Source organism: Vicugna pacos, chromosome 15 (assembly GCF_048564905.1).
Source record: "Vicugna pacos chromosome 15, VicPac4, whole genome shotgun sequence".
Classification (NCBI taxonomy): domain Eukaryota; kingdom Metazoa; phylum Chordata; class Mammalia; order Artiodactyla; family Camelidae; genus Vicugna; species Vicugna pacos.
In genome coordinates, this window is record NC_133001.1 from 18,905,225 (window position 1) to 18,930,085 (window position 24,861).

At 35.3% G+C, this 24,861-nt stretch overlaps 1 protein-coding gene across 2 annotated transcripts in view; it reads left to right on the forward strand.

The window, feature by feature from the left end:
• The first annotated feature begins 7,844 nt into the window (after nt 1-7,844).
• The window catches only part of FANCL (FA complementation group L), a 62,882-nt gene continuing 45,865 nt past the window's right edge, over nt 7,845-24,861 (forward strand). The window contains exons 1-5 of one of the 2 annotated variants that reach the window (XM_006201475.3): nt 7,845-7,996; nt 12,979-13,037; nt 15,014-15,074; nt 17,564-17,620; nt 22,112-22,212. In XM_006201475.3, coding sequence (XP_006201537.3) covers nt 7,901-7,996; nt 12,979-13,037; nt 15,014-15,074; nt 17,564-17,620; nt 22,112-22,212 — 374 coding nt within the window. In that variant the 5' untranslated portion in view covers nt 7,845-7,900. Of the gene's footprint in view, nt 7,997-11,449; nt 11,473-12,978; nt 13,038-15,013; nt 15,075-17,563; nt 17,621-22,111; nt 22,213-24,861 lie in introns of those variants that run through there. The other variant, XM_072937712.1, reaches the window with a different exon arrangement.

Below are 24,861 nucleotides of genomic sequence, written 5' to 3' on the forward strand. Positions count from 1 at the left end.
TTACAAAGAAAAATACAAAATCCATCACCAACTAATTATATAAGTTCCTTCTCTTAAATAAATATCAACTAATTATATAAGTTCCTTTTCTTTCTCTTAACATTGACTTGCTCTTTTCAAATATTGGGATTTTATACACATTTTATGTCCCAATATTGAGTGCACACATACATATCTATGTAACTTTAATGGCTTTTAGACATTCTGTCATGTTATATAGCTTGACCATTTCCACCAAATTGGATGTTAGGTTGTCTCCTAGTTTTATAAACTTTTTTGGATTATTTTCTTGGATATACTGTCATAAGTAGTATTTGCTCAAAAGAAAATAATTTTTATGGTTCCTGCTATGTATAAGTAGATTGATTTTTAGAAGCGTTTTGTGAATTACACATAACTATCAGCAATGTATGATTGTATCTGTTTCCCCATAGACCTGTTAACTTTGACTTTATGTATTTAAGGTTTTGAAGAATAAAAATACAGTTACTCATTTTTTACTAAGATATTTGAAATGACTTTATTTTGTGTATAAAGTCTCTTCTGAATTTGAGTGAATTTTTATTTTTGTTAAATTTAGTTATTTCTCAACATTTTGTAAGTTTAGCTATTTTCACATTGCAGATAATTCATTACTTTACTTGCTCTATTTGTCTATTGATAAAACAAGCAACATTAAATAGAAACCAAATTACTATTTTAGTAAATCCAATCTTATCAGCAAAGGATTCTTTAAAAGAATGGCATAAACCACACCATATCTTATTTATTTTTCATAGCTGAAGGACATTTTCAGGTGGAAAATATAATTTCATAGCTTCCTCATTCTATTTGTAGCATATTTCATTACTATATAGATCACACATAAATTTCCAAAATGTGAAATTGGTTCTTTATTGCCTCTTAAAATGTTACCTATCCATCTGATTTCTAAGTCTTAATACTTTTAGAGATGATATTCAGTTAGTCAATAAAATATAAATTAATTTTACTATTCTTTTGAAAGGAAAAATCATCTTGAAAAAATAGAAAATAGAGGAAAACATACTATTATATCTTTGGAAGTACATGTATTTACAATGGATCTTTAGTCTGAAAATTTGTCATATAAAGTATGCATTTTATTAATAATGCTATGCCAATTAAGTTCAAATCTTTTCTGTTGTTGGGGGAGAAGAGTTCACAGTGTTGCAGGAATGGGGAATGGCTCATCTCAACCATCCTTTCCGTTCTAGGCAACATATTTAGCTGAAAAACTGCATTTCCCAGACCTTTTGTATATAGGATGCCTCATGTGATATAAGACTTGTTCAAACGGGCCTCTGGGAAAGCTGTCGTTGCTCTTCCATCTAATGATGGCTACAGCCCCAGCAGTAATCTTGGGGCCATGACAGAAAAGCCAGAAAAATTTCAGGTACCTAATATTGAGATTAATCTTTCAGCTTAAAAAATACATATGTTTCTTTTTTTATAAGTAAAATGATCTCTGTATTGAGAATCATCTAAATACTGGTTTGCCACTAATCAACTATGTTTATTCCTTTAGCTAGGATCCTCTAAGCCTTACCTATGTGGCCAGCTAACTCTGAACTTGGAACTATTTGAACAATTATTCATTTGATTAGTGCAATGACTTCACCTGGCTACACAAAAGAATCAGATACAAAAATGTAGATTTACTAAATTGAAGATAATGGTTTTCAAACTTTAGCTCGCATCAGAATCCCTTCTTAAAACACAGATTTGGTAACGAGATGCTTGGTAAAACATGGATTGTTGAGCTCGTCTTCCAGAATTAAGAGATTCAACAGGTCTGGAGTGACCTGTTCCCAGGTGATGCTGATGCTGCAGGTCCAAGGTCCACACTTTGAGAAACACTGGTCAAGGGAACAACCTGGACACCCAGGTATTAAAATACCTTAACATGAGTATAAAGGTTGAAGGCAGTATCGGAAACCTGTAATTGAGAACTGGTAAGATTACAGCTGTTCCCTCTAAGCTCTTTATTTCCCAGCTTCAGTTTTCCAGAATATAAGTGAGGGCTTTGTGCATCTTCTCTTTGTATGCACTTTTCTCTTGCTTTCCTTTTAGTGTCTTGGGGTAAGTGTTGTTGACTAGCTTAAGGCAAAATTTCAAAATAAAATCATTTTTCCCTTCAATTTTTCTTTCTGCATCCTTCATCCTTCTCTTAACAACTAGTCTTTCTTATCCCTAAGTACTTATTTGGCTCTTCCTCCCACAACCTCTTCTGTGTGTCCTTTCTAACTCTGCACCTGCTGTGAATAGTTCTCGTCTATGCTCCTAGGCTTAACTGCAGCACTCATTACCTGAGTTGTAATCTTTGTTACGTGTGAGCTATTTGAGTACATTTCTTCCAGTTGCTCACCAAAAAATAGGAGTTATTAATCTCTCTATCAGTGGTTTTGGGGTGGGGTGATGTTTCCAGGGAAGAGGGTCTCATTGTGCTTTGCTGAAGAAGAAGATTGTCTAATAACCTAGATTCTCCTTTTCTCCAGGATTCGAGTCTTCAGAGACTTTTTGAACAATCCATTTACTTCCTATGTTACTTTAGGTGATGACCTCATATTCTCTGGATTCCAGTCCACCCCTCTAACCCACTAACACTTACAGCAGACTTAACCTTTAAATGCTCTTTTGTTGACCTGAGAGGTTGGATTGTGGGCCTCATTGTTCCTTGAGTTTATTGCCTGGATTGAGGCGGAAATTATTATTCTGAACCTGCCCTGGATCTAGGCTCTTTATTGGTCAAATCAACCTAATAAGGGGGTTTCTCCCGGGGAGTTTAGATAGGGTTGTAAGAACTAGGATTCCTCCTTATATCACCTACCAAACTGTGGCCACATAACTAAGTCTTTATGGACTATTTATCATGAACATATGCTTCTCAAGGCTTTACACTTGCAAGTAATGCCAAAATTACTACATCACCATTTATGAACTGCATTTTTCTGTTTGGATAGAAAAAAATGAGCAAGAGCAAGCCGCTCTTTAAAGTTAATCAATACTTTTACCAATCCAAAGGTCCCCATGTAATTCTTAACTTTTTCAAACTTTATGTAACATTCCACACTACTGACCATGCCTTAATCTTTTTTTTTTTTTGTAATTTGGTAAGTTGAAGTTCATCTTTTATCAGTTTCATTTTTTAAAATATAGTTGACGTTCAACATTATATTAGTTTCAAGTGCGTAACATAGTGGCTGGACATTTATACACCTTGAAATGGTCACCACAATAAGACTGGTAACCATCTGTTACCATACAAAGTTGTTAAAATATTGTTCACTGTATTCTCTATGCTGTACACTACATCCCCATGACTATTTCATGACTGACAATCTGTACCTCTTAATCCCCTTCACTTAATTTTGACAATTACCCCACTCCTTTCTCCTCTGCAACCACCAATTCTTCTCTGTATCTGTGAATTTCTTTGTTTTGTTATGTTATTGGTTTTTAGATTTCACACATGAGAGAAATCATATGGTATTTGTCATTCTCTCTCTAACTTATGTCACTTAGCATAATACCCTCAAGGTCTATTTGTGTTGTTACAAATGGCGAGATTTCATTCTTTTTTATGGTTGAGTAATATTCCATTGTGTATATATACTACATCTTTATCCATTCATCTACCAACGGACACTTAAGTGGCTTCCATATCTTAACTTATAAATAGTGATGTAATGAACAAAATGGTACATTTATCTTTTTGAATTAATGTTTTTGTTTTTCTGGGGAAAAATATCCAGTAGTGGAATTGCTAAATTGTATGGTAGTTCCATTTTTAATGTTTTGAGGACCCTCCATTCTGTTTTCCATAATGGCTGCGCCAACAGTGAGTAAGGGTTAAGTTGATGAATATTCTCTTAAGTTCAGCTGCATTCTATCAACTCTGCTTTTTGTTATCTCTTCCTCCAAGTTTAATGTTTTTGACGGCATGTGTTATGCCTTCTTGTTTTATGCATCGATTAACTACTTATTGTGGATAGATGGTCTTACTACTTGTCTTTTAAACTCCCTACTAGTTTTGTAAATGGTTGAGCTACTACCTTTACTCTATGTTTGCCTTTACCAATGAGATTTTTCCTTTTATAATTCTAGTTGTGCTCTTTTCTTTCTGCTTAGAGAAGTCTCTTTAACATTTCTTTTGAAGCCACTTCATAGGGCCCAGCAGCTCACTTCCCTCTGGTTACTAGAGCTACATGCTCTATGGCACCCCCTATGTGGGCTGCGTGGGCCCCTCTTTGTGATGGGGCCAACTATTCTGGGCACGATTGTCATCACCCAGCACCCAGGCCTGCCTTGTGCAGTGGCTGCTGACCCACTAATGGGCAGTGCTGGGTCCCTGCATGGTGACTTCTCGGCTAAGGGTGTCCCAGGACTGGTGCTGGCCTACTGGTGGGCACTTAAGTCCTGGCACTAATAGGCTAGAGGGAGGACTTCAAAATGGTGCTTACCAGCAGCAGCATCCTTAGATAGAATGAGCTCCCAGAATGGCTACCTCCACCATCCTTGTCTCCAGGGTGAGTTCCAATTGCCTCCTGCCTCTCTGGGAGGCTCTCCAAGATCAGCAATGGGTCTGATTCAGGATCCTTACTTCCTCTGAGCCAGAACTCAAAACATACAAGATTTTGTGTGCACCCTTTAAGAGCAGAGTCTCTGTTTTCTACAGTCCTCTAGCACTTTGGAACACATGCTTCATTGGTCTTCAATGCCAGATGTTCTGGGGTTTCATCTTCCCAGTGCAGGATCCCTGGGCTGGGGAGCTCAATGTGGGACTCAGACCCCTTGATCTTTGCAGAGAACCTCTGCCATTGTGATCATCTTCCCATTTGTGTGTGATAACTACCCTCTACCCAGGGGTGTGTGTATTGACTATACCACATGGATGTATCCCTCCTACTTGTCTCGCTGTGGTTCCTTCTCTATATTTTTTCTTGTAGAAAATCTTTTCTGCTAGTCTTCAGGTTGTTCTCATAGATAATTGTTCTGTAAATTGTAGCTTTTGTATGCTACTGGGAGGATATGAGCTCAGGGTCTTCCTACTCCACCATCTTTGCCATAAACCTAGAAGACCCTTAACAGGCTGTTCTCTCTCCATTTTTCCTTAATGTTGGCATTTTCCAACATTGTTCCCATATCTTTCAGTACTCCCAAGCAGTCTCTCCCTTATTATTCTCATTCATGTTAATGGCTGACATCCTATCTTCTTCCATTACTGATGGGAACTGGGAGAAGAAACACCTGAGACAAAGCTGAAAATGTAGGCAATAAAATAGTGATAGATGCTAACTGGAATGGTATTACTTCTTATAATTTTAAACTCTTAAGACTAATAGTCTCCTTTTAAAAATTTTAAATATAACAGATAAGGTGAAAGTCTCCTCTGACTATTCCTCCCATTTCTTGTCCCCTATCTTGCTCCTCAAAAGTAACCACTACTAGTAAAATCCTGTGAGTTTGTTTATTTATTTATTTTAACATAAATGGTATAGTAGTAAACATACTATTCTGGAACTTGTGTTTTTCTTTCATGAAAATGTTTTGAGATTCTTCCATTTTAGAACACATAGTTCTTCCTCAAGAAATAGCATTTACCATAGGATATATAAAAGAAGTCATGCCTAGGATTCCTTGAAGACTTTGAACTTTGGTGCAGATATGCATGTAGTTTGTCAGAGTGATTCCAAAATTAAAATAATGCTGGTGGTGGTAATAGCTCATTGGCTTTCTGACTTTTAAACACATTGAATATTCTCTGTGAATCTGACGGTGGCTGTCTTTGACTGGGCTAGATGTGAACAATGGCCCCAGCTTATCACATATGAGTTGATGATGGCAGTGAGATCCATCACTCAGTCTTGGAAACCTAAGGAGAATGGTTGAATCATTGAATTAAAAAGTCTTTATATGGTATCTCCCTTTGTTCTCTGATGGTTGGATTCCTTAGATTACACACTTTATCCATAATGAATGCTCATTTGCAAATTCAGCTTCTATGAATGGTGATTTGGATATCTTCCCCTTAGGGGCTAAGGTGATACCTGGCAATATGTTTTGTGACAATCTCTACATCTAATAAGTTAGTTATGAGGATTCAGAGGCTGGCTGTTAGTTTGGCTTTAAGTTACATAGTCCAGTATACCAGTGGTAGTGGGTATGAGTGTGATGAAGATGGCTTGTCTGGACAGGGGTGCATATCTGTTCATAGAAGACTAAACTGATATTTAGGAAGTTTCCAGAAGCTTCTAAGTGTCCCCAGAACTGTATTAGTTTGGCCTTTCTGTATGTTCATATATGTATGTACACCCACACCCATACACAACCCTAGCACTTTGAGAAAATTACTTTCTTTTCTGGATTTCATTCCCCCAATCTATGTAATGAGGGTGCTCTACAGTTACTGTCATGGGAAACCTCTAGTTCCTGAGGAATCTATTGGGTAAAATGTTCTTAGGCTCTTTCCTCATAATACGTGGATCTTAGGTAGAACATGCTAGGATTATATTAAGAAGTTTATTATGTTGGTAAATCTGTTATCAAACTTTCAAATTAAATTCTTGAAACCCCACTGTTAGCATGAGTCAGTAACAACTTTAGATAAACTTCCCCTGAGTTTCATGGGAAGTTCATCTCTACCATGCTTTAATGGAAAGGTTATTGAATCTAGAATTTAAAAGATTTGAGTTTAATCTTCATTGTACAGGTCACTAAGTCACTATCTTGAACAATTTATTTAATGTCTCTGAATCTCAGTTTCCTTGTACACAGAATAGACATTCTAAAAAATACCTACCTAAAGAACACTGCCATCAAAACTAAATAAAATAAAATGTGAAAGTGCTTTACACATGCTAGCTGTTTTATAACTTAAATAAATCCCATGAAGTCTATAATAGTGCTATGCAGCCTGATGATTAGGTCTGAGGTAGAGGGGTGAAAAATCTAACTTTCTATAAAGTTCCCAGGTGATGTTGATGGTTCCAGGATTACATTTGGAGAACCACTGCTTTGGTGTAATTTACCACTGCTGCAACAATCTTGTTTTCCCCTACACACCCAGAATACTCTGATAATTCTCGTCAAACTTTAAGAATCTTCAAGAAGTTTAATCTCATTTTGAGGGCAATAAAGATGGGAGAGTGTATATCTTATTCATTTTTTTGCAGAGCCTGCAGTATATTACAATGTTTTGCAAATTCTAGGACTCAAAAATGTAATGGGTTGAATACAGATAGGAATAAAATGTAGTCCAGTAAATATTAGTAAATTCCCTAACCGTTTGTAAAAGGGAATGTAAAATTATCGTTCTTGAATTAGATTGACTCTTGTTTGTTTTAATGAAGGTACTGGGGAATTGAACCTGGCATCTTGTGCGTGCTAAGCACTACCTCCCCCTCCCCTTCTTGAATTAAAAAAAATGTATAGAAAGGGTTGTTAAAGGACAGTTAACTTTGGTTCATCATGTCCATCAGCAATTTCTCCTCCTGTTTATCCTTAGATATTTGTGAGTGCAGCGCACCAGACCTGAATCTGGTGTTGATTTGAGTCTGGATTAACATGTTTCCAAGTGTTCTTGGGGCAATCAAGGCTAGATTGCTTTTGCTTGGTCAGGCCCCTGAACCTGAGAGCAATCTTCTCTCCTGCCTCCCGATGCCGCCTCCTGCCGAGCCGCGTTTCTTGGGCGGGCCCTGAGTCCAGGTGTCCCCACTAGCACCAGACCTTCGTGTTCTCCTGCGGAATCCTCGAGGCTTTTTCCGCCCACGCGCCGGTTTCCGCCTCGGCGCCCGAGACGCAGGCGGGACTGCGCATGTGCGGGCTCGGCGGCCGTAAGTTCCCGGCGCTCGCACGGCGGGCGAACCACGGCCGGCGAGCCATGGCGGAGACGGAAGCCAGCCTGTTGCGCCAGTGCCCGCTGCTTCTGCCCCAGAACCGGGCGAAAACCGTGTATGAAGGATTCATTTCGGCTCAGGTACTCGCCCGGGTGGGCTCTCTCGCTGGGAGAGCCTCCCTCTGGCGGGGCAGCCCCACTCCTGCAAGTCTGACCGGAGGGGTTAGGGGCTCGGACTTGTGGGGGTGAAGAGGGGCAGCCCGTCAGGGCTCCTGGGAGACTGGAGGTTTGAGAACCGCGGCGGCGGCTGGAAAGCCGATCCTCGCCGCCACCTCCGCGCCTGGGCCGGGGTCGCCGCCCGGGCTGGGGCGCTGGGAGACCCGCGCGCGCGGCCTGAGGAGGTGGTGGAGAGCCACGCCCCCTCGTTCCCGCCTCTCAGAGTTTGCCTCCCTCCTAATTCCGCGTCTGTCCCAGATTTAAACTTTTTTTCCCCTAAGTCAATCTTTTGGTTTCCTCTGTTCTAACGTTCCCCACCCCCGTGAAGTTTGGAGACCGTTCACGGGGGAATCTCTGCCCGTTATATTCGTGTGTCCTGTAGAAAGGACATTTTGGAGGAAAACCTCATTTTGGCTGTACCGAGTCGTTGGTACCCGAGCACATCCAGTTGCGATATTTTGTAGGAAATCTTGACAACCGGGTTAATTACGTTTGCTGATTCCAAGTGGCCTCTCTTGTGGAGTATATTACACACGGTAAACTGTGGCTTTGAAATGTACAAACTGCTTTCCGAGTACAGTATCTCGCTTAATCCTCAGGCCTTTGAGGCAGAAAAAGAAATTTAAGTCCGTATTCTCACTTTATAGTTGAGTAAATCAAGACACGAGAAAGAGGAGAGATTAGATTTCTTGTCCATGATCGCAACAGACTCCCCTAAACTCAGGCTTATGAGGATGAGGGGCCATATTTTAGAGATTCATTTGCCTTCAAATTCATTGTGACCATCACAGAAAGTATACGTTATAATTTATTGTTACTTTCTGGAGAAAAGTTAATCCACCATTTCCTTCCCCAATTGGAAGTATTGGTCTTAAGCTACATACTTGAAAACTTTAACAACATTTAGAAAAATTGAAGAGAGATTACTAAATTACATTTTTGTCCAGCATTTTTACCTACTTACAGGCGTTTTAAGAAAGTATTTTGTATTATATGTGTCAGTATCTGCTAAAGCCTCTTAGAAAACATACGTAGCCATCAGAATTGAGATTAGGTGACATTTTCTTATGACCCTTGCTTTGCTACAATTCTAATTTGTACCTGCTAAGTGGCTTATTGAAATCTTAAACTAAACACTTGATTTAACGTTGTTTTGTTTGGTGGAGCTAGCTTTCAAAAAATGTTTGCGTGTGTGTAATTTCAAACTAACAAAAATAGCAAGGATGTAGGAAGAATTTGAATGTACTCTTCAACAAGATACACCATTTTACATTTGCCCCATTTGATTTCTATTCTGAGTGTGTGTATGTGAGTGGGTGTGTACCCACATTATTGCCCTGAACAGTTCCAGATTAAATTATAGACAGTGTGCCTTTATTCCTAAATACTTCAGTGTATGTTTTATGAGAACAGGGCACACTCATGCATAATCACACTACAATTAAGAAAATCAAGAAATTTAATCGTGATACAATACCATTGCCTAATCTGGAGTCCAAATTCAACTTTTGTTAATGTTGTAATTACGTGTTTTATACCCCTTCCAAGCCCCCTACCATCTGCTACAACATTATATTTTTGTTGTCTCTTTAACGTGGATAGTTTTTTTTTTTCCATAAACCTGATATTTTTTGGGTACATTAGGTAGACTGCCCCTTAATTTAGATTTGACTGATGTTTCCTCATCATTGAATTCAAATTATGCAATTTTTGGCAGAGATACTGCAGAAAGAATGTTGTGTCCTTTTCAGGACACAACATAATTTCAGTGGGTCTCATTATTGGTGATGTACCTCTGATCACCTACTTAAGGTGGCATCTGCCAGATTTTCCTCTTGTAATTGTTAAGTACTTTCAGGGAGCTACTCTGAGGCATCAGACTTTCACACACATACACTGCCCCCCCCCCTCTTGTTTGAGTCAGTTAATACTTGAGTCAGTTAATTGAATTCTGTAAACTTTGGCCTGCCCTAACCCACCCCAGTCTTCTCAAATCAGAGAAAATGTTAGGCTCTATTTGGTTCTCCATCTTTGCTATACAGCCTAAAAATTCTCTATTCTCAATTACAGAGATTCTCAATTACAGAGATTTTTCTCATTTGTTTCCCTTCTTTCAAGGATCACTGTCCTATGCTGCCTGTTGTTTGATGTCTGAAAATCGTTTTATATATTTTGTCCAATTTTTTAGTTAATGTGGGAAGGTAAATCCTTGCCTGTTGTTCCATCATGGCTAAAAGCAGTAGTTACCTTTCAGTTTCTTAGAAGGAATACTGAATTATATATTACTTAGTGAGTATTTGCACTCAGATTCTTGAAAGTTCTAGTCCATGGTTGCTTTTTTAAAAAACTCTTTAAGATGTATAATGCCAGTATTTTTCCTTTTCCCGTATATTATTTGTTCTTTTTCTCAAGAGTGGGTAATTATGAGTCACTTTTCTCATGTGTCCAGTTGTCATTTTTAGTATGTGAATTTCCAGAAAGTATACTTGGATTATAATTTAAAGTATTTCCTACTATTTCATTTTCTTTTTCAAGGTCTCCAGTTATTTGTATATTGGATTTTGGGGGACTTGGTTTCCACTTCAGTTGCTTTTCTTAGATTGCCTTTTTTTTTTCTCATTTGGTGATTTACTTGCCCTTTTTATCTCTTAGGAAGTTTTTATTTTACATTCTCTGAGTGCCTATTTTAACTTATCTTTATATTTTAATATTTTTTCTTTTTCTTTTTCTTTTTATTTAATTTCTGTTCTTAGTTTTAAAATTTCTGAATCTCAATGCAAATACTCACCAAATAATATATAATTCAGAATTGTAGTTTTTTTATATCTTGTGGTTTTTGTTTGCATGGGAGATTATCATCACCTGAAATGTTTTGATTCTCTTATTTGTACTGTTTTTGTCTGATAGAAGCTTGGTATTGATGAAGACACTATCTTTGTGTTTGTGAACAGTGGCTTTTTGCAATAGTTTATTAAATTCCTCTTTCAAGAATACCCTCTTTTGTCACTGAAGCAAAGTGCAGTTTATTTAGTGGATAAATTTTTTGGTAGTGCTGAAGGAAAGCTTGAGTCTTTTAATTTTCTTATATAAGATCTAAATTTCCCACTCTTTTTCCTAACATCCAGTTTCCAAAGACTATCTCTACCTGCCTTTTACCATCTTCTACTGCATTTCTTTTCCAAAATGAGCTCCTTGACTTTTGTGTTCATATTAAGTTCTCTCCCTGTAGTCAGTGCTCTGATCTGCCAGAAGTGTTTATTATTACTTTTTGCACATAGTCCAATCCCCTCTTCTGTCTTCTGTGCATTTTTTTCTGAATCACGTAGCTCTCTAAAAGGACTTGATGTGGGAGCCCGAGAGTGGAAATCACTGAAAAGTGGTTTATATTTTTCTTCTTACAGGTAATTTTGAAGTTTTATAGTATTCTTTCTTTTCATTCTGCCTAAGACATGGGATTTTTGTGGTGAAATTTGTTCTTAATTTTGATGTATATCGTTTTCTGGGACGATATGTAGAGAGGTTCAGGTTTAGGCAACTGTCAGTACTTTTGTTCTCTGTAAGCCTGGAAAATCTGCTTCATGAGAGCAATTAACATTTTTTCTATGCTTTAACTAAAAAAGATAATTTTGGACATTTTCTTGAATCAGAAAAGTATTATGGCACATGACATGGCATTTGACCTTTTAAAATGGCTGGATTTTGCAAATAAGGGGCTTTCGAATTTTATTCTTTCACGTAACAGATCAGCAGAGTCGTTTTACTATTTTTCATGTAAATTTTGAATTCCAGATTGTTCTTACACCTATGTGTGGGATGTCTGTAAAGTTAGGTTAAAGTTACTACATCATACCTTTTGGTGCTTTAATGAAATAGTGAATTATTGTTACTTGACCTTTTGAAAAGGTCAGTAGTACATTTTGTTTCATTTTTTTAAAGGACATTTAAATGTAATGAAAGTCAAAACTGCAATATTACCATGAAAGTAAAGGTTATGGGGTACATTTAATTGTGTTCCTCTATTTTTGAAACTGCTTTGAGGGAGTCTGCTAAAATTCTCGTGGTAATTGTTTTTCAAGAATTTTATTACTCTTTTTCATTTTATACTGTTGGAGTAAAAGATTATATTTCTGTTTGTCTTTTTCTGCTTACCTTTGCTCAGATTTCATGTGTATTATCCTATTTAAGTTACAAAGTTTAAGCTGCTTACCCATTCACTTTCTCAAGGAAGTAAAATTGAAAATATTTCTCAGAGAACTGTCCTTTTCTCCTTAGAAAGACTCTTGAGTAAAACTTGGTATTTTCAAACTTATAGCTAGTAAATATTTAAGTTAAAATAAGTAATTTAAGTAACAATATTTTAGTGATTTTATTTATTAAAGGTCTGAATGTGGGAGAATTAAATACATTGATTTATGAAAATATTTCTCTCATGTCTGTATTTAGATTATTTAAATATATTTACATTTTATTAAAATCTGGAAAATTAGATATGAAGCCTATAATGTATTGTATATTCTCATTTTACATTATTTTTTCCATATCAAAGCAGTTTGATGGAGTTACCTTTTTCATAAATTTATTTCCTAAGAAATAACATTTAAATTTCTCCTTTACATCTACATTAACCATTTCTTAGTATTTCTTGTGTTTATGTGAATGAATTTCTCTTTAAAAACAGTCCTGTCTTCGTGTTTTGATTACCCAATAATTACAAAGTTTCTGACATTTTTGAGTTATTTTCCCCTAAATGCAATATTCTGCTGCTTATATTTTATCAAATATTTGGGTAAAGTTGATACCTTTTAGAAAGTAAATGAAAACATTGCCTTTTCTACGTGATTCTCTTTAACTTAACATTAAGTGAAAGATGAAAATTTCAGTGAACTGTTTTTTACTGTTCTCCACAGGGAAGAGATTTCCACCTTAGAATATTGTTGCCTAAAGATTTACAACTGAGGAATGCAAGGTGATGTGGGGTGTTGTTATTTACTGTACATGGATCTTGGCGGGTTGGGTCGGGCAGTCATCTATCTGATATGAACTGATTGTAGTCATTAGAGTTTTGGGTAAAGTGCTTATTAATCAATCAACGGAAACATTTCTGGTTTTTCTAAATCAATGTGCTTTGTAAATGGTATTCCCTAGTGCTGAAGTGCTTTGCAAAGGTAACATTCTCTAATTTTTTTTTAATTTAAAACAGTAAAAGGCAATTGTGTAAACTTCACTAACAAGTGAGAATATTTGGAGAATTCAAAGGAATTGGAAAACTTTGTTTCTCTTTTGACTGATGTCACTTTGTGAATATGCAGTCTGTGGGACAACCCTCATTATCAGTTCTATCCAACAGGACATGTTGAGAAATTAAGTATCAACATGGGCTGTTGGGATGGACAGCCCTTCAAGGAATGTCAAGAGACTAGAAACTTAGGTAGTGCTGAAATCTCATTTCTGATCCTAAAAGAGGAGGGAGAATCCAGAGAGTTAGGAGTAAAACTGATAGGATTTTGTGACTGATCAGCAGTGGGAAGTAAGAGGGAAAGAGCAGGGAAGGCATGTTTTCCAGGTTCTTAACTCCTGTCACTAAGCTGGAGAAGAGGTCACAGATGGAAGAAGTAGAAGAGGAATTGTTTTAAGACATGTCAGATGTGAAATACCAAGAGGAGACTTTCCGTAGGTAGTGGTGTTTTGGTGTGGAACTTGAGCATAAGACTTGGAGTGGAGATATTTGAGGAAATCACAGTAGGCATGGGATTTGCAACCATAAATATGGGTAGACTTTCCAGTGCCTGCACGTATGGAGTGAGAAGAGAAAGCCAGTGACAACATCTCGAGGGCATGCCAACATTTAAAGGACTGGTAAATAAAGAGGACCTTGGAAGAAATCTAAAGATTGACAAGAGAAGTAACAGGAAAACCTGGACAATTGTCTCTGAAGCCAGATAAAGAGAAGCTTAAAGGCAGGATGGTTAACAGTGCTGAGTGCTGCAAAGGGATCAGTTTAGATTGAATAGGCTTCATGTAGTGGTGGAAGCCAGCTTGGTTGGGTTTTTGGAATAGGAAATGTAAATAGTATAAACTACTTTGAAGAACAGGAGTGGCTTTAGTGGAGGGTGTGTAGTCAACAAGAGTTATTATGTGTTGTTGTGGTTATTTTTAATGAGATTTGCTTGAGTAAGTTAATACTATGGAGGAAAAAACTAGCAGAAAATAAGGCTACCACAGTGAAGGAATAATCATAGTGAATTGGTGTGACTGTTGGTGGCAAGGGGTGGAAAGTACATTTGGTGAGGGGATTTCCCAAGAGCAAGTGAATGAGCTACTCTGCCACTCTTGAGAGTAGATAGTATGGCAGTAGGGGTTAGCACACCAAGAGCAGAGAGGGTCGTGGGATGTTTGAAATGGTCTTGCTTGGGAAAACTCAGACTTTCTCCTTCTAGATAAGTAGAAGCAATTCCTAGAAGAGTTCCTTACCTAACAATATTGGGTGCACAGCTGAGGTGAATAAATGAACTTTAATTTATCACTATACAATTAAAGTGTGTATCCTTAATATGGAATTTGAAGACTATATTGCTACATACGCTTTCTCAAATACGGTTCTGTATATTATGATCAAAACTGTTGGTTTTATTTAACCTACCTTGGAGAAGAATTCAGTTCAGTAGAAAACCTTGCTTTGGGTATGGTAAAGTTTAAAAAAAAAAGTACTGTTTTGTTTACATGTCGTTTGCTGACTGCAGTTATATTTTGAAATAAAATTAGTACTGACAGTTTGAAGACATGATTTTCAACAGTACCAGTGGTAAAAATTTTACTAACTTGTCAGAATTACGTTTATGTCATTCTTTTCTATGTAATGTACATGTTTGTGTTAGTGTATAAATGTTTTTTTCTCTTAATTCTGAACAGTGAACAAACCATTTTGTTCCATTAAAATTTTAGATTACTATGTAGTTGGCAGCTGAGAACAATACTAAATGGATATCACCAAGTAGTACAACAGGTAAGTCCTTTAAAAGATTTATGTTTTAAGCGAGGGTAAGAAATTACTAAATCTCTTTTTAAAAGACCTATTTTGCGGACTGTTGTAATAAACTAGTTTCGTAATTGCTGAATTCTGTAAGTGTCATCTCTACCAAATATTTTAAGGATCCATGTTTTATATAAAATGTTTCCTGTCTCAGACTCCTGATCACGTCTCCAGGCAGCATTTGTGTCGAAACTGATTTCCATCCTTGAGATTTTAGGGTCTTCAAATGCATATACCCTATCCATATCCATCACTTTTTGAGTGATTTTTCTGTTGCAACTGAGTAGAGATGGTACCTAAAAATCCCAGGACCCATTTAGGAGTTGTAGGGTAGGAGTGGCAAAAATTTGATTGTAATTCAAGATTGGCAACAGAAAGGTGGGGTGGAAATCACTTAGGATCATGTATGCCTACGTTATGAGAGTAGATGTAAAGGCAGGATTGGTGAAATAGTCAGGATTAATTTAGTTATTCTTTATTTTTTAAAATTTTGTAACTAAGTTTGTACTTTTATCATCCTTCACACACTCCACCCACCTGCCCACTCCAATTCAAAATTTGTTAAAATTCTTAACGTTTTGTTTCCTCTACCCGAAAATACCTTTAAAGATTAGAGAAACAAACAAAAAGTAGTTACTGAACAACTGAAAATAATGAAATGCCTCTTGTAGAAAAATAAATGTAAGTAGAACTGCCTTTCTTTTGATGCTTTATTCATTTGTATGTTTTTCCTGATTTCCTTTATTTTCTTATCTTAAAGCAGGTTATTATCTTTGGTAACTGACAGTGACAGTCATACTCACTTAAAGCTTTACTGAACCACAAAGAAATACAGGAGATAAACTATTTGATTTGTAGAATGTAGGCTGTCTTTGCTGGCAGTATAATTACAGCAGATTTTTAAGGGAATGTTTAAATTATTTCTGTTTTCTCTCCACTGCCCCCACCGCATCCACTGTGACTGTATCAAATACTAAAGTTTAAGAAATGAATCTAATGAGATATCTGAATAGCTTGAAGAAAACTTGTTAATAAAGATTAAGAATAATAATCAGCTCTATATAACAGTTTTTCTCCACCAGTTCACCAAGAGGGTTCCTAGAAAAAGTTGCAGTTACTTATTTCCTCCCTGTCTTCCAGTTGGTCACATAGAACCCAGTGTTAGTTTGAGTCTTTGTTTTATTCCAAAGTCCTGGTGAATATTACTATTCTTTCCTGGTATCATTTTTAACTTTAGTAATTATGGGTGGGGGGAGGTCAACAGCCTTTTTCTTTGATGGGCCAAGTAGTAAATTTGTCAGGTTTTGTGGGTCCTACGTTCTGTCATAATCACTCAACTCTGCCCTTGTAGCACCAAAGCAGCCTTGACAAGAGGTAAATGAGTAGACGTGGTTGCATTTCATTACAACTCTATTTACAGAAACAGCTCTTGGTCTGGACTCAGCCTCTGGGCTGTAGTTTGCACATCTTTGATATGATGTATTACCATCTCTAGTAAACTATGGGGAAAATACTGTATAGAAGAAGGAAAAGTCAAAGATTGGTTCTACAAACGTGTGCCCACCCAAAGCTGTGTTAAGATGTGAATCATATATTTCATGTATTGTTGAAATATCTGAGATTACTATTTTTCTCATCTAAAAATAGTGAATTTACATATCAGCTTTGTTCAGAACCATGGTGGTAGTCCAGGGCCTCAGAAAAAGTAACAAATACATTATTTTGATTTCAAGTAGAGGAATGATGTAGAGATTTATCTAAGAAAGCAATTTTAAATGAGATTTATTTTTGCTTTCTTTTATTCTATAGTTATTTTCTTTGAAGAATCAGATTTCTAGGAAATGGAACCATGACTTGAATATTCATTCTACTTCAGAAATTACTTCCTTTTTACCATTTTATTATAATGATTTTACCTTATTGAAAGATTGATTCCTTTTGAATTAATATGGGCTAGTTGTAAAAGGACAAAATTAACAATTATAGGTAGTCTTTAAGGTCAAGGAAAACATTAAAATAGACAATATTTTGATTGCTAATTCATTGCTCTAACTAGATTTTTTAATTGTATAGACTTGCCTGATTTTTATGTTTTATGCTCCTCTTGACACTCCTTTCATTCATACCGTCTTTTTTCCCCCTTAATAGTGATGTGGTTTGCTAGATTTATTAAACTTGGCAATAATTAGTGCTGAAGAAATGAGTGTGTGAGATTTTAAGTGACATTCTTATATAATTCAGTATATCTCACCAAAACAGATTTGAGGGCTTTAATTCTCTTTAAGAATGAAATTGGTAGGAATAGTAGGGATAATGATCAATGCTTCGGTTCTTATCGTTTTAAGACATAGATATAGCTAGTTTTTTTCATATTCACATGGACTAGGATTTTATTTCAACTTCAGTGCATGGAATATTCATTGTACATATGAAAATTAATTGGAAATGTTGTTTTGATCTAGAGAATGCAGCACTCTCCTGATCTAATGAGCTTTATGATGGAGTTGAAGATGGTTTTGGTAAGGATTTGTTTTCTAACCCTGTTATGATATATAACTTTTGTATACAACTGAAGATTTCTGAAAAGTTTGTTAGGCTTAATTACATACATATGTTACATATCATAATCATTTGATTAATTATGCATAAAATACTGGATTATTTAGTTTATCCTATGGACATTTTATTATTTAGAACAGAATTTTATTATGCAAGTTTTCAACATAAACAGAAGAGGGAAGACTTTAGTGACTATTCATGGGCCTATGACCTAACTTCAAAATTTTGCCAGTCATACTTCTTCCCCTACTCTTAGGACAAAGAGAGTGGAGTATTTTAAAGGAAACTCTGGATTTTGTATCCATACCTCCATAAATACGTCAGCGTATACTTTAACACCTAAGTGCTTTTTGTCTGTTTTAAAATACGCTGTCATGAAGGGAGGTGGGTAGCTCAGTGGTAGAACTCGTGTTATGCGTGCACAGTGTCCTGAGTTCAATCCCCAGGACCTGATCCATTAAAAAAAACAAAACAAAACAAAGTAAAATTTTAAACAAGTAAAGTTTCAATTAAAAAAATGCTGTTATAACCCCAGCAAAATTAGTGTTAATTCCTTATAACTGCTTTGTTTGTATCAGCATACAAACAAGGTGCACACGTTATATTCAGTTGATACGTCTCTTAAGTCTCTATGTACCTCCTGTATAGCAGCACCTCCTTTTCTCCTTATCCCTTTTTTTTCCCATGCCACCTACTTACTGAGTAAACCAGATTTTGTGTCTTATAAAATTTCCTACATTCTAGATTTGATATACTAGATATTCATGGTACCTTTTAACTTATTTGTCTACCTTTTTTCATAATCTGGCAGTTAGATCTAGAGAGTCTCAACAGAGTTGAATTTATTTGTTCTGGCAAGACTACTTTGTGTGCTGTATTTCTAACCTTGCATCAGGAGGCATATAGTGTCTGATAGCTCCTCTTGTAGTAGGGTTAAGATTGATCAATAGGTTTAGGTGCATCCAGTACAAAGTTTCCCATCAACCTGTCACCTGATGATTTTAGCATCCAATGATGGTCATTGCCTATATCCAATATTTCATTAGGGCTGGAAGTGGTGGTTTTATAAAATCTGTTGCCTACGTTTATTAGCTGAAAATCTTTTACAGAGAACAACTTACTCTCATCAGTTATTTGGTTAATTTGAGGTGTAGCTTTCACTGGAGAGAGAGAATAGTGCTTGTTTCTTGTCCCCTCCCTTTCTTTAAAGTCAATTTTTAGAATAATGAGTTAGTGCTTAGCAACTGTCAAAGGGAACTAGTGATTTTCTTTTTTTAGTATTATTATGAACTCATGGGTTTTTATATACTTGACTAACTTTAATCCATTGCAATCATTATTCTTTTCAGTGCTTAAATTGTACCATTTTTGGTCAGTGTAAGCGCCTTCATGTTGGCTCCTGAGTTCTTTTAACACAACCCAAGCTTTGCTTTATGACACTGGTTGCCCCAGTTTCATTAACTCATCCTATTGCAGAACTGTGATCAGTCACTCTTCCAAAGACCCATAGTTTCTTTGTAGAAAATGGTATTTGGATCCCACAGTCTGAAACTGGAGTGTTCATTGCTATTACTTCTAGGCCTTTTCAGCAGACAAAGCTAGAAAAAAGTACTGTTTAATAAAATAATTATGAGTTTGTTTCAGTATTTTCAGTTCAAATATGGCATTATAGGGATTTTACTTTGATTTTATGCTTGTATCTCTTTTCTCTTAAATCTGAAAATCTTCATTTCTAATATTAACATTTTATTACGTTTTTACTTGTTATGTTTTACTTACACTTTTCTTGTATCTATAAAATACTTCTTTATATTTGTTATACAAAATTACAATACCAGTAATTCCTACTAGCAATATATTGAACTAACAACTGAAAGCAGTTTGATTTTTTTTTTGTGGTTCTTTTTGAAGACTTTTTATTGTTAGCAGCAGCTGCCACGTATTGAGCTGCTAGATTTGAGTCCTCTTCTTAATCCTCAGAACAACCCTCTAAGGTGGGACTTTGGTAAAATGTTTGGGATCAAAATAAAGAGTATGAAGTCAACTTCTGAAGCTTAATTTTGACTTATAAATTTGTAAACCCTAATTAATAAGGATTATCAAAACTGATTATAAATTTTGTCAAAGGCGAAAATACGATAACCTTACTTACAGAAGATACGATGAAGTGAAGTTATTTTGGTTTATATCCCCTTGACATTGGACAAAAGTTTGAAAAGTTTCTTGTATCTTTTTATTATAAATTTAATAAGCTATACAAATAGAAGGACTAAGGGAACCAGAGTAAAACTACATATTCTGTGACCCATCAAGCTTTGTTACTGAAGCTAGCTTCATTAGGTTGCAAGCATGGCTCTATTGGCCATTTAATTTTGAAGAAATACTCCTTAATTTAAAACTAAAATAAAATATTGAGATTGATGTCTGATTCACAGTGTTCTGATTAGTACATTTGTTATTGCATTTCTGAATAAAATGAGATCCTGTGTTTTTAGCTTTCTTAGAAATTATGGACAGAGTTAATGATGTTATTGCACATTTATGACTGTACCTAAAAATATAAGAATTATTAGTTTATTAGATTGTGTTGTCAGTAATAGGTTCATTCAATATAATCACTGGTGCAAGTATTGAGAATGTTGCCCAAATGAAATCAGTAACTGCTGAATTTAGGAAACTGTTAATCTTGCATGGAGTTTTCTAGTAATAAGTAGGCATATAGTAGGAGCTTGGTATACATTTAATAAATGAACAATTGTATTTAAAAAAAAACTCTGTGAGGTAGATTATTTAATTTTTTTGGAGCTGAGTCACTGAGTGCTTAAGGCCTTAAAACTAGGAAGTGTTTAAAGTTAGGATTTAAAACCTGTTTGTAAAGCCTGTGTTCTTTCTTCTGTGTTCCTTTGCTTACCTCTCCACAAAGAAGACTTTGCTTCTCCTTTGCCCGTCTCTCTTACGGTTATAGAATAGGAATAACTTGTCTGACCCAAGGTTGAAGGCAGAGTTTACAAGTGTCATAAACCAGATTAAAATACATTTTTACTATTATCTAAATTTACTTTTACCTTCATTATATGTGGATAGCTGTAATTAATATTTTTGAATTGAAAAAATTTTCAAATGAAGTACCATGTAGCTCTTACAAGTATAAGTACAGGAACTAGACTGACTATTACTGTCATTTTTAGTAACAGGATAATTTTAGGTACAAATTTATTTTTAAAGACCATCAGGGTATTTACATATAGCATTAGGTATTTAAGTTTATAAAAAAGGGCCGTATATCCTTGTCTTGTAGGGACTTCCCTTCTAATTCAAGCTGACATTCTGAGCTTCACAAACCTGCGTCACAATTTTGTTTATTTTTAACCTAAAGCAGATTTAGAACTGTAGTAAAGTAGTTTCAGTAAATAGTTCTGATTTTGAAATGCTGTTTTATAAAAATGTATTCTTTCTAGTGTTATCTTAATTTAATAGTGTCCAGTCCTTGTTTAAGAAAAGGATAAGGACTAATAGATTAAACATATACTCAAATGAATAAAAATCTATACTTTTTATTAGGGTTGCCAGAAATATTTAAAGCTTTTTATACTTGTTCGCATATGGTTTTGTTATATCTGATTTTTAAAAATTTTATTTCTTTACTTTTTACAACACCGTTTGATAATCCAGACCATATGAACATCTGTGTAATTCATAGATACATTTATTTTTACTTCCCAAATAAGATATTTGTCTAGGTTAGCACCTTTGAAGTAATCGGTAATTTTTAGCCTCGGCAATTCTAGTGAAGTTTGTATTGCTTATTAAAAAAAATTAAATTTTAGTTTTGTTTGGGGGAACATAAACCATCTTAAAGATATCATAGGTGGGCTTAGCAGGGAATGAACTGTGATCTAGCCAGATAGATGGCAAAACACTTAGCTCATCTGGGAGCAATACAGAATGTAAGTCAGTAAAAGAAAATTAACAGGTAAGTACTTACTGTGATAATGAAGAGGTTTTGTTTGTAAGAAAGTGATTCATAACTGTGTACAAATATATCAGTCTAGGCAGTATACATAGAGTTCAGGCTTTAATTCTTTAACAGTATGTGTTTTGTTCTATCAAACGCTATATCTACAGGGGTAGAAAAATAGTGAAGCCTTGAGGATGAGTTTTTTCTTTTTGAACTTTTCTCATCTCTGATAGGCATAGTAATCTAGGAGAATATTAAAGCCTTAAGTTTATATGGTATAATAATTGACATTTTTACATGACCTTTAGTGCAGTCCTTTAACTTTTTCATGTCTCTTTTTTTATAAGGAAGGAAATGATTTAGCTGGATTTTCTATAAAAATAATGGCCACTTTATTTAGGCACAACGATTATAAAATTGTGTTTTGTAATCAGGTACTAATAATTCATTGGCTAGCATTCCAGAACTGATTCAGGTTTTTTCTTTTAAATAGGAGGTTGCTTTAAAGAATAAACAAGAGCTACCTGTCCTACCTCCTCCTCCCCAGTACTACTCAAGCCTCATTGAAGAGATAGGAGCTCTTGGTTGGGATAAGTACGTCTATTTTAAAATATGATTTAGAAAAGCTTTTCTCTTACACGTTATAATTTAGTATATTTATAGTTTTAGCAATTTATTTTGTACCTATATTTAGGCAAAGTGTTTTATTGTAATTAGAGTATCTGATCCTTATTATGGCTATGAATTAAGGTGTATCATCTTAAAAAAAATTGACCTACAAGGTAAACTACTAAAGGTAACTTAGAAAAAGTAATGTTTTTATATACACAGTAAGATATTACCATATTTTCACTGAACATGTAACATTTTCTTTTTTACTTTTAGTGATATATAATTGACCAAATGATATCATATCTAAAGTGTACAATGTGAAGATTTGATATACCTATACGTTGTGAAAGGATTCCTACAATTGCAGTAATCAGTATATCCAACATCTCATTATTTGCCTTTTTTTGCCCTTTTTGTTTTAACTTTACAGAATTAAAAAATTTTTTTTATTGAAGTACAGTAAGTTACAATGTGTCAATTTCTGGTGTACTGCACAATGTCCCAGTCATGCATATACATACATATATTTGTTTTCATACTCTTTTTTTGTAAAAGATTATTACAAAGTATTGAATATAGTTCCCTATGCTATACGGAAGAAATTTGATTTTTTTATATCTATTTTTATATACAGTGGTTAACATTTGCAAATATCACTCAAATTTATCCTTCCCACCCCCTTTCCTCCGGTAAACATAAGATTGTTTACTATCTGTCTGCGAGTCTGTTCCTGTTTTGTAGATGAGTTCATTAGTGCCCTCTTTTTTTCTTTTTTTTTATATTCCACATATGAGTGATATCATAAGGTATTTTTCTTTCTCTTTCTGGCTTCACTTAGAATGACGATCTGTAGGTCCATCTGTGTTGCTGTAAGTGTCATTATTTTATTCTTTTTTGTGACTGAGTAGTATTCCATTGTATAAATATACCAGAACTTCTTTATCTAGTCATCTGTCGATGGACATTTAGGTTGCTTCCATGTCTTGGCTATTGTATATAGTGCTTCTATGAACATTGGGGTGCTCTATCTTTTTGAATTAGAGTTCCCTACAGATACATGCCCAGGAGTGAGATTGCTGGATCATATAGTAAGTCTATTTTTAGTTTTTTGAGGACTCCTCATACTGTTTTCCGTAACAGCTGCTCCAAACTACATTGCCACCAACAGTGTAGGAGGGTTTTCTTCTCTATAGCCTCTCCAGCATTTATCATTTGTGGATTTTTGAATGATGGCCATTCTGACTGGTGTTAGGTGATACCTTATTGTAGTTTTGATTTTCATTATTCTGATAGTGATATTGAGCATTTTTTCATGTGCCTATTGGCCATTTGTATGTGTTCATTGGAGAATTGCTTGTTTAGGTCTTCTGCCCATTTTCGGATTGGGTTTTTGTTGTTGTTGTTGTATGAGCTGTTTATATGTTCTGGAAATTAAACCTTTGTCAGTTGCATCATTTGCAAGCATTTTCTCCCATTCCGTAGGTGGTGGTTTTGTTTTACTTAAACAGTTTCCTTTCTATGCAAAAGCTTGTAAGTGTAATTAGGTCCAATTTGTTTATTTTTGCTCTTATTTCTATTGCCTGAATAGACTGCCCTAGGAGAACACAGCTAAGATTTAAACCAGAGAATGTTTGCCTATGTTTTCTTCTAGGAGGTTTATTGTGTCTTTTCTTATATGTTGAAGTCTTTAAGCCATTTTGAGTTTATTTTTGTGTGTGGTGTGAAGTGTTCTGACTTCGTTGACTTACATGCAACTATACAGCTTTTCCAACACCACTTGCTGAAGAGACTGTTTTCACTCCATTGTATATTCTTGCCCCCTTTGTCAAAGATTAATTGATCATAGGTCTGTGGGTTTATTTCTGGGCTCTGTTCTGTTCCATTGATCTGTCTGTCTGCTTTTATGTCAGTACTACACTGTTTTGATTTCTGTAGCTCTGTACTATTGTCTGAAGTCTAGGAGGGTTAATCCTCCAGCTTTTTTCCTTTTCTTCAATATCGCTTTAGCAGTTCTGGCTCTTTTGTGATTCTATGTAAATTTTAGGATTATTTGTTCTAGGTTCCTTGAAAAATGTCCTGGGTAATTTGATAGGGATCACATTAAATCTGTAGATTGCCTTGGGCACGATCACCATTTTAACGATATTGATTCTTCCAGTCCAAGAACATATGATATTTTTTTTCAGTTCTCTAAGTCATCTTTAATTTCCTTAATCAGTATTTCATAGTTCTCCTTGTATAAGTCTTTCACGTCTTTGGTCCGATTTATTCCTCAGTATTTATTGTTTTGGATGCAATTTTTAAAGGGATTGTTTCTTTACTTTCTTTTCCTGCTGTTGTTAGTATAAAAAAGTGCAACTGCCTGACTTTTTTGGGGTCAGTTTTCTTGTTGCTGTTATGGAGGGGAGAATTTTAGGGACTTCTGATTGCCATTTTCATTGACATGACCCAGTATATTTAGTTTTATACCTACCATCTTGCTATATGTTTTCTATTTATTTCACTAATTTTGTATTTTTTCTTTTCATATGCCTTTATTAGAATTAGTCACACAGTTTTACTATATTTTTCTTTCTCTTGATTTATTAGGTATACTTTTTTTTTTACTATTCTTTTAGAGATTACAATGTT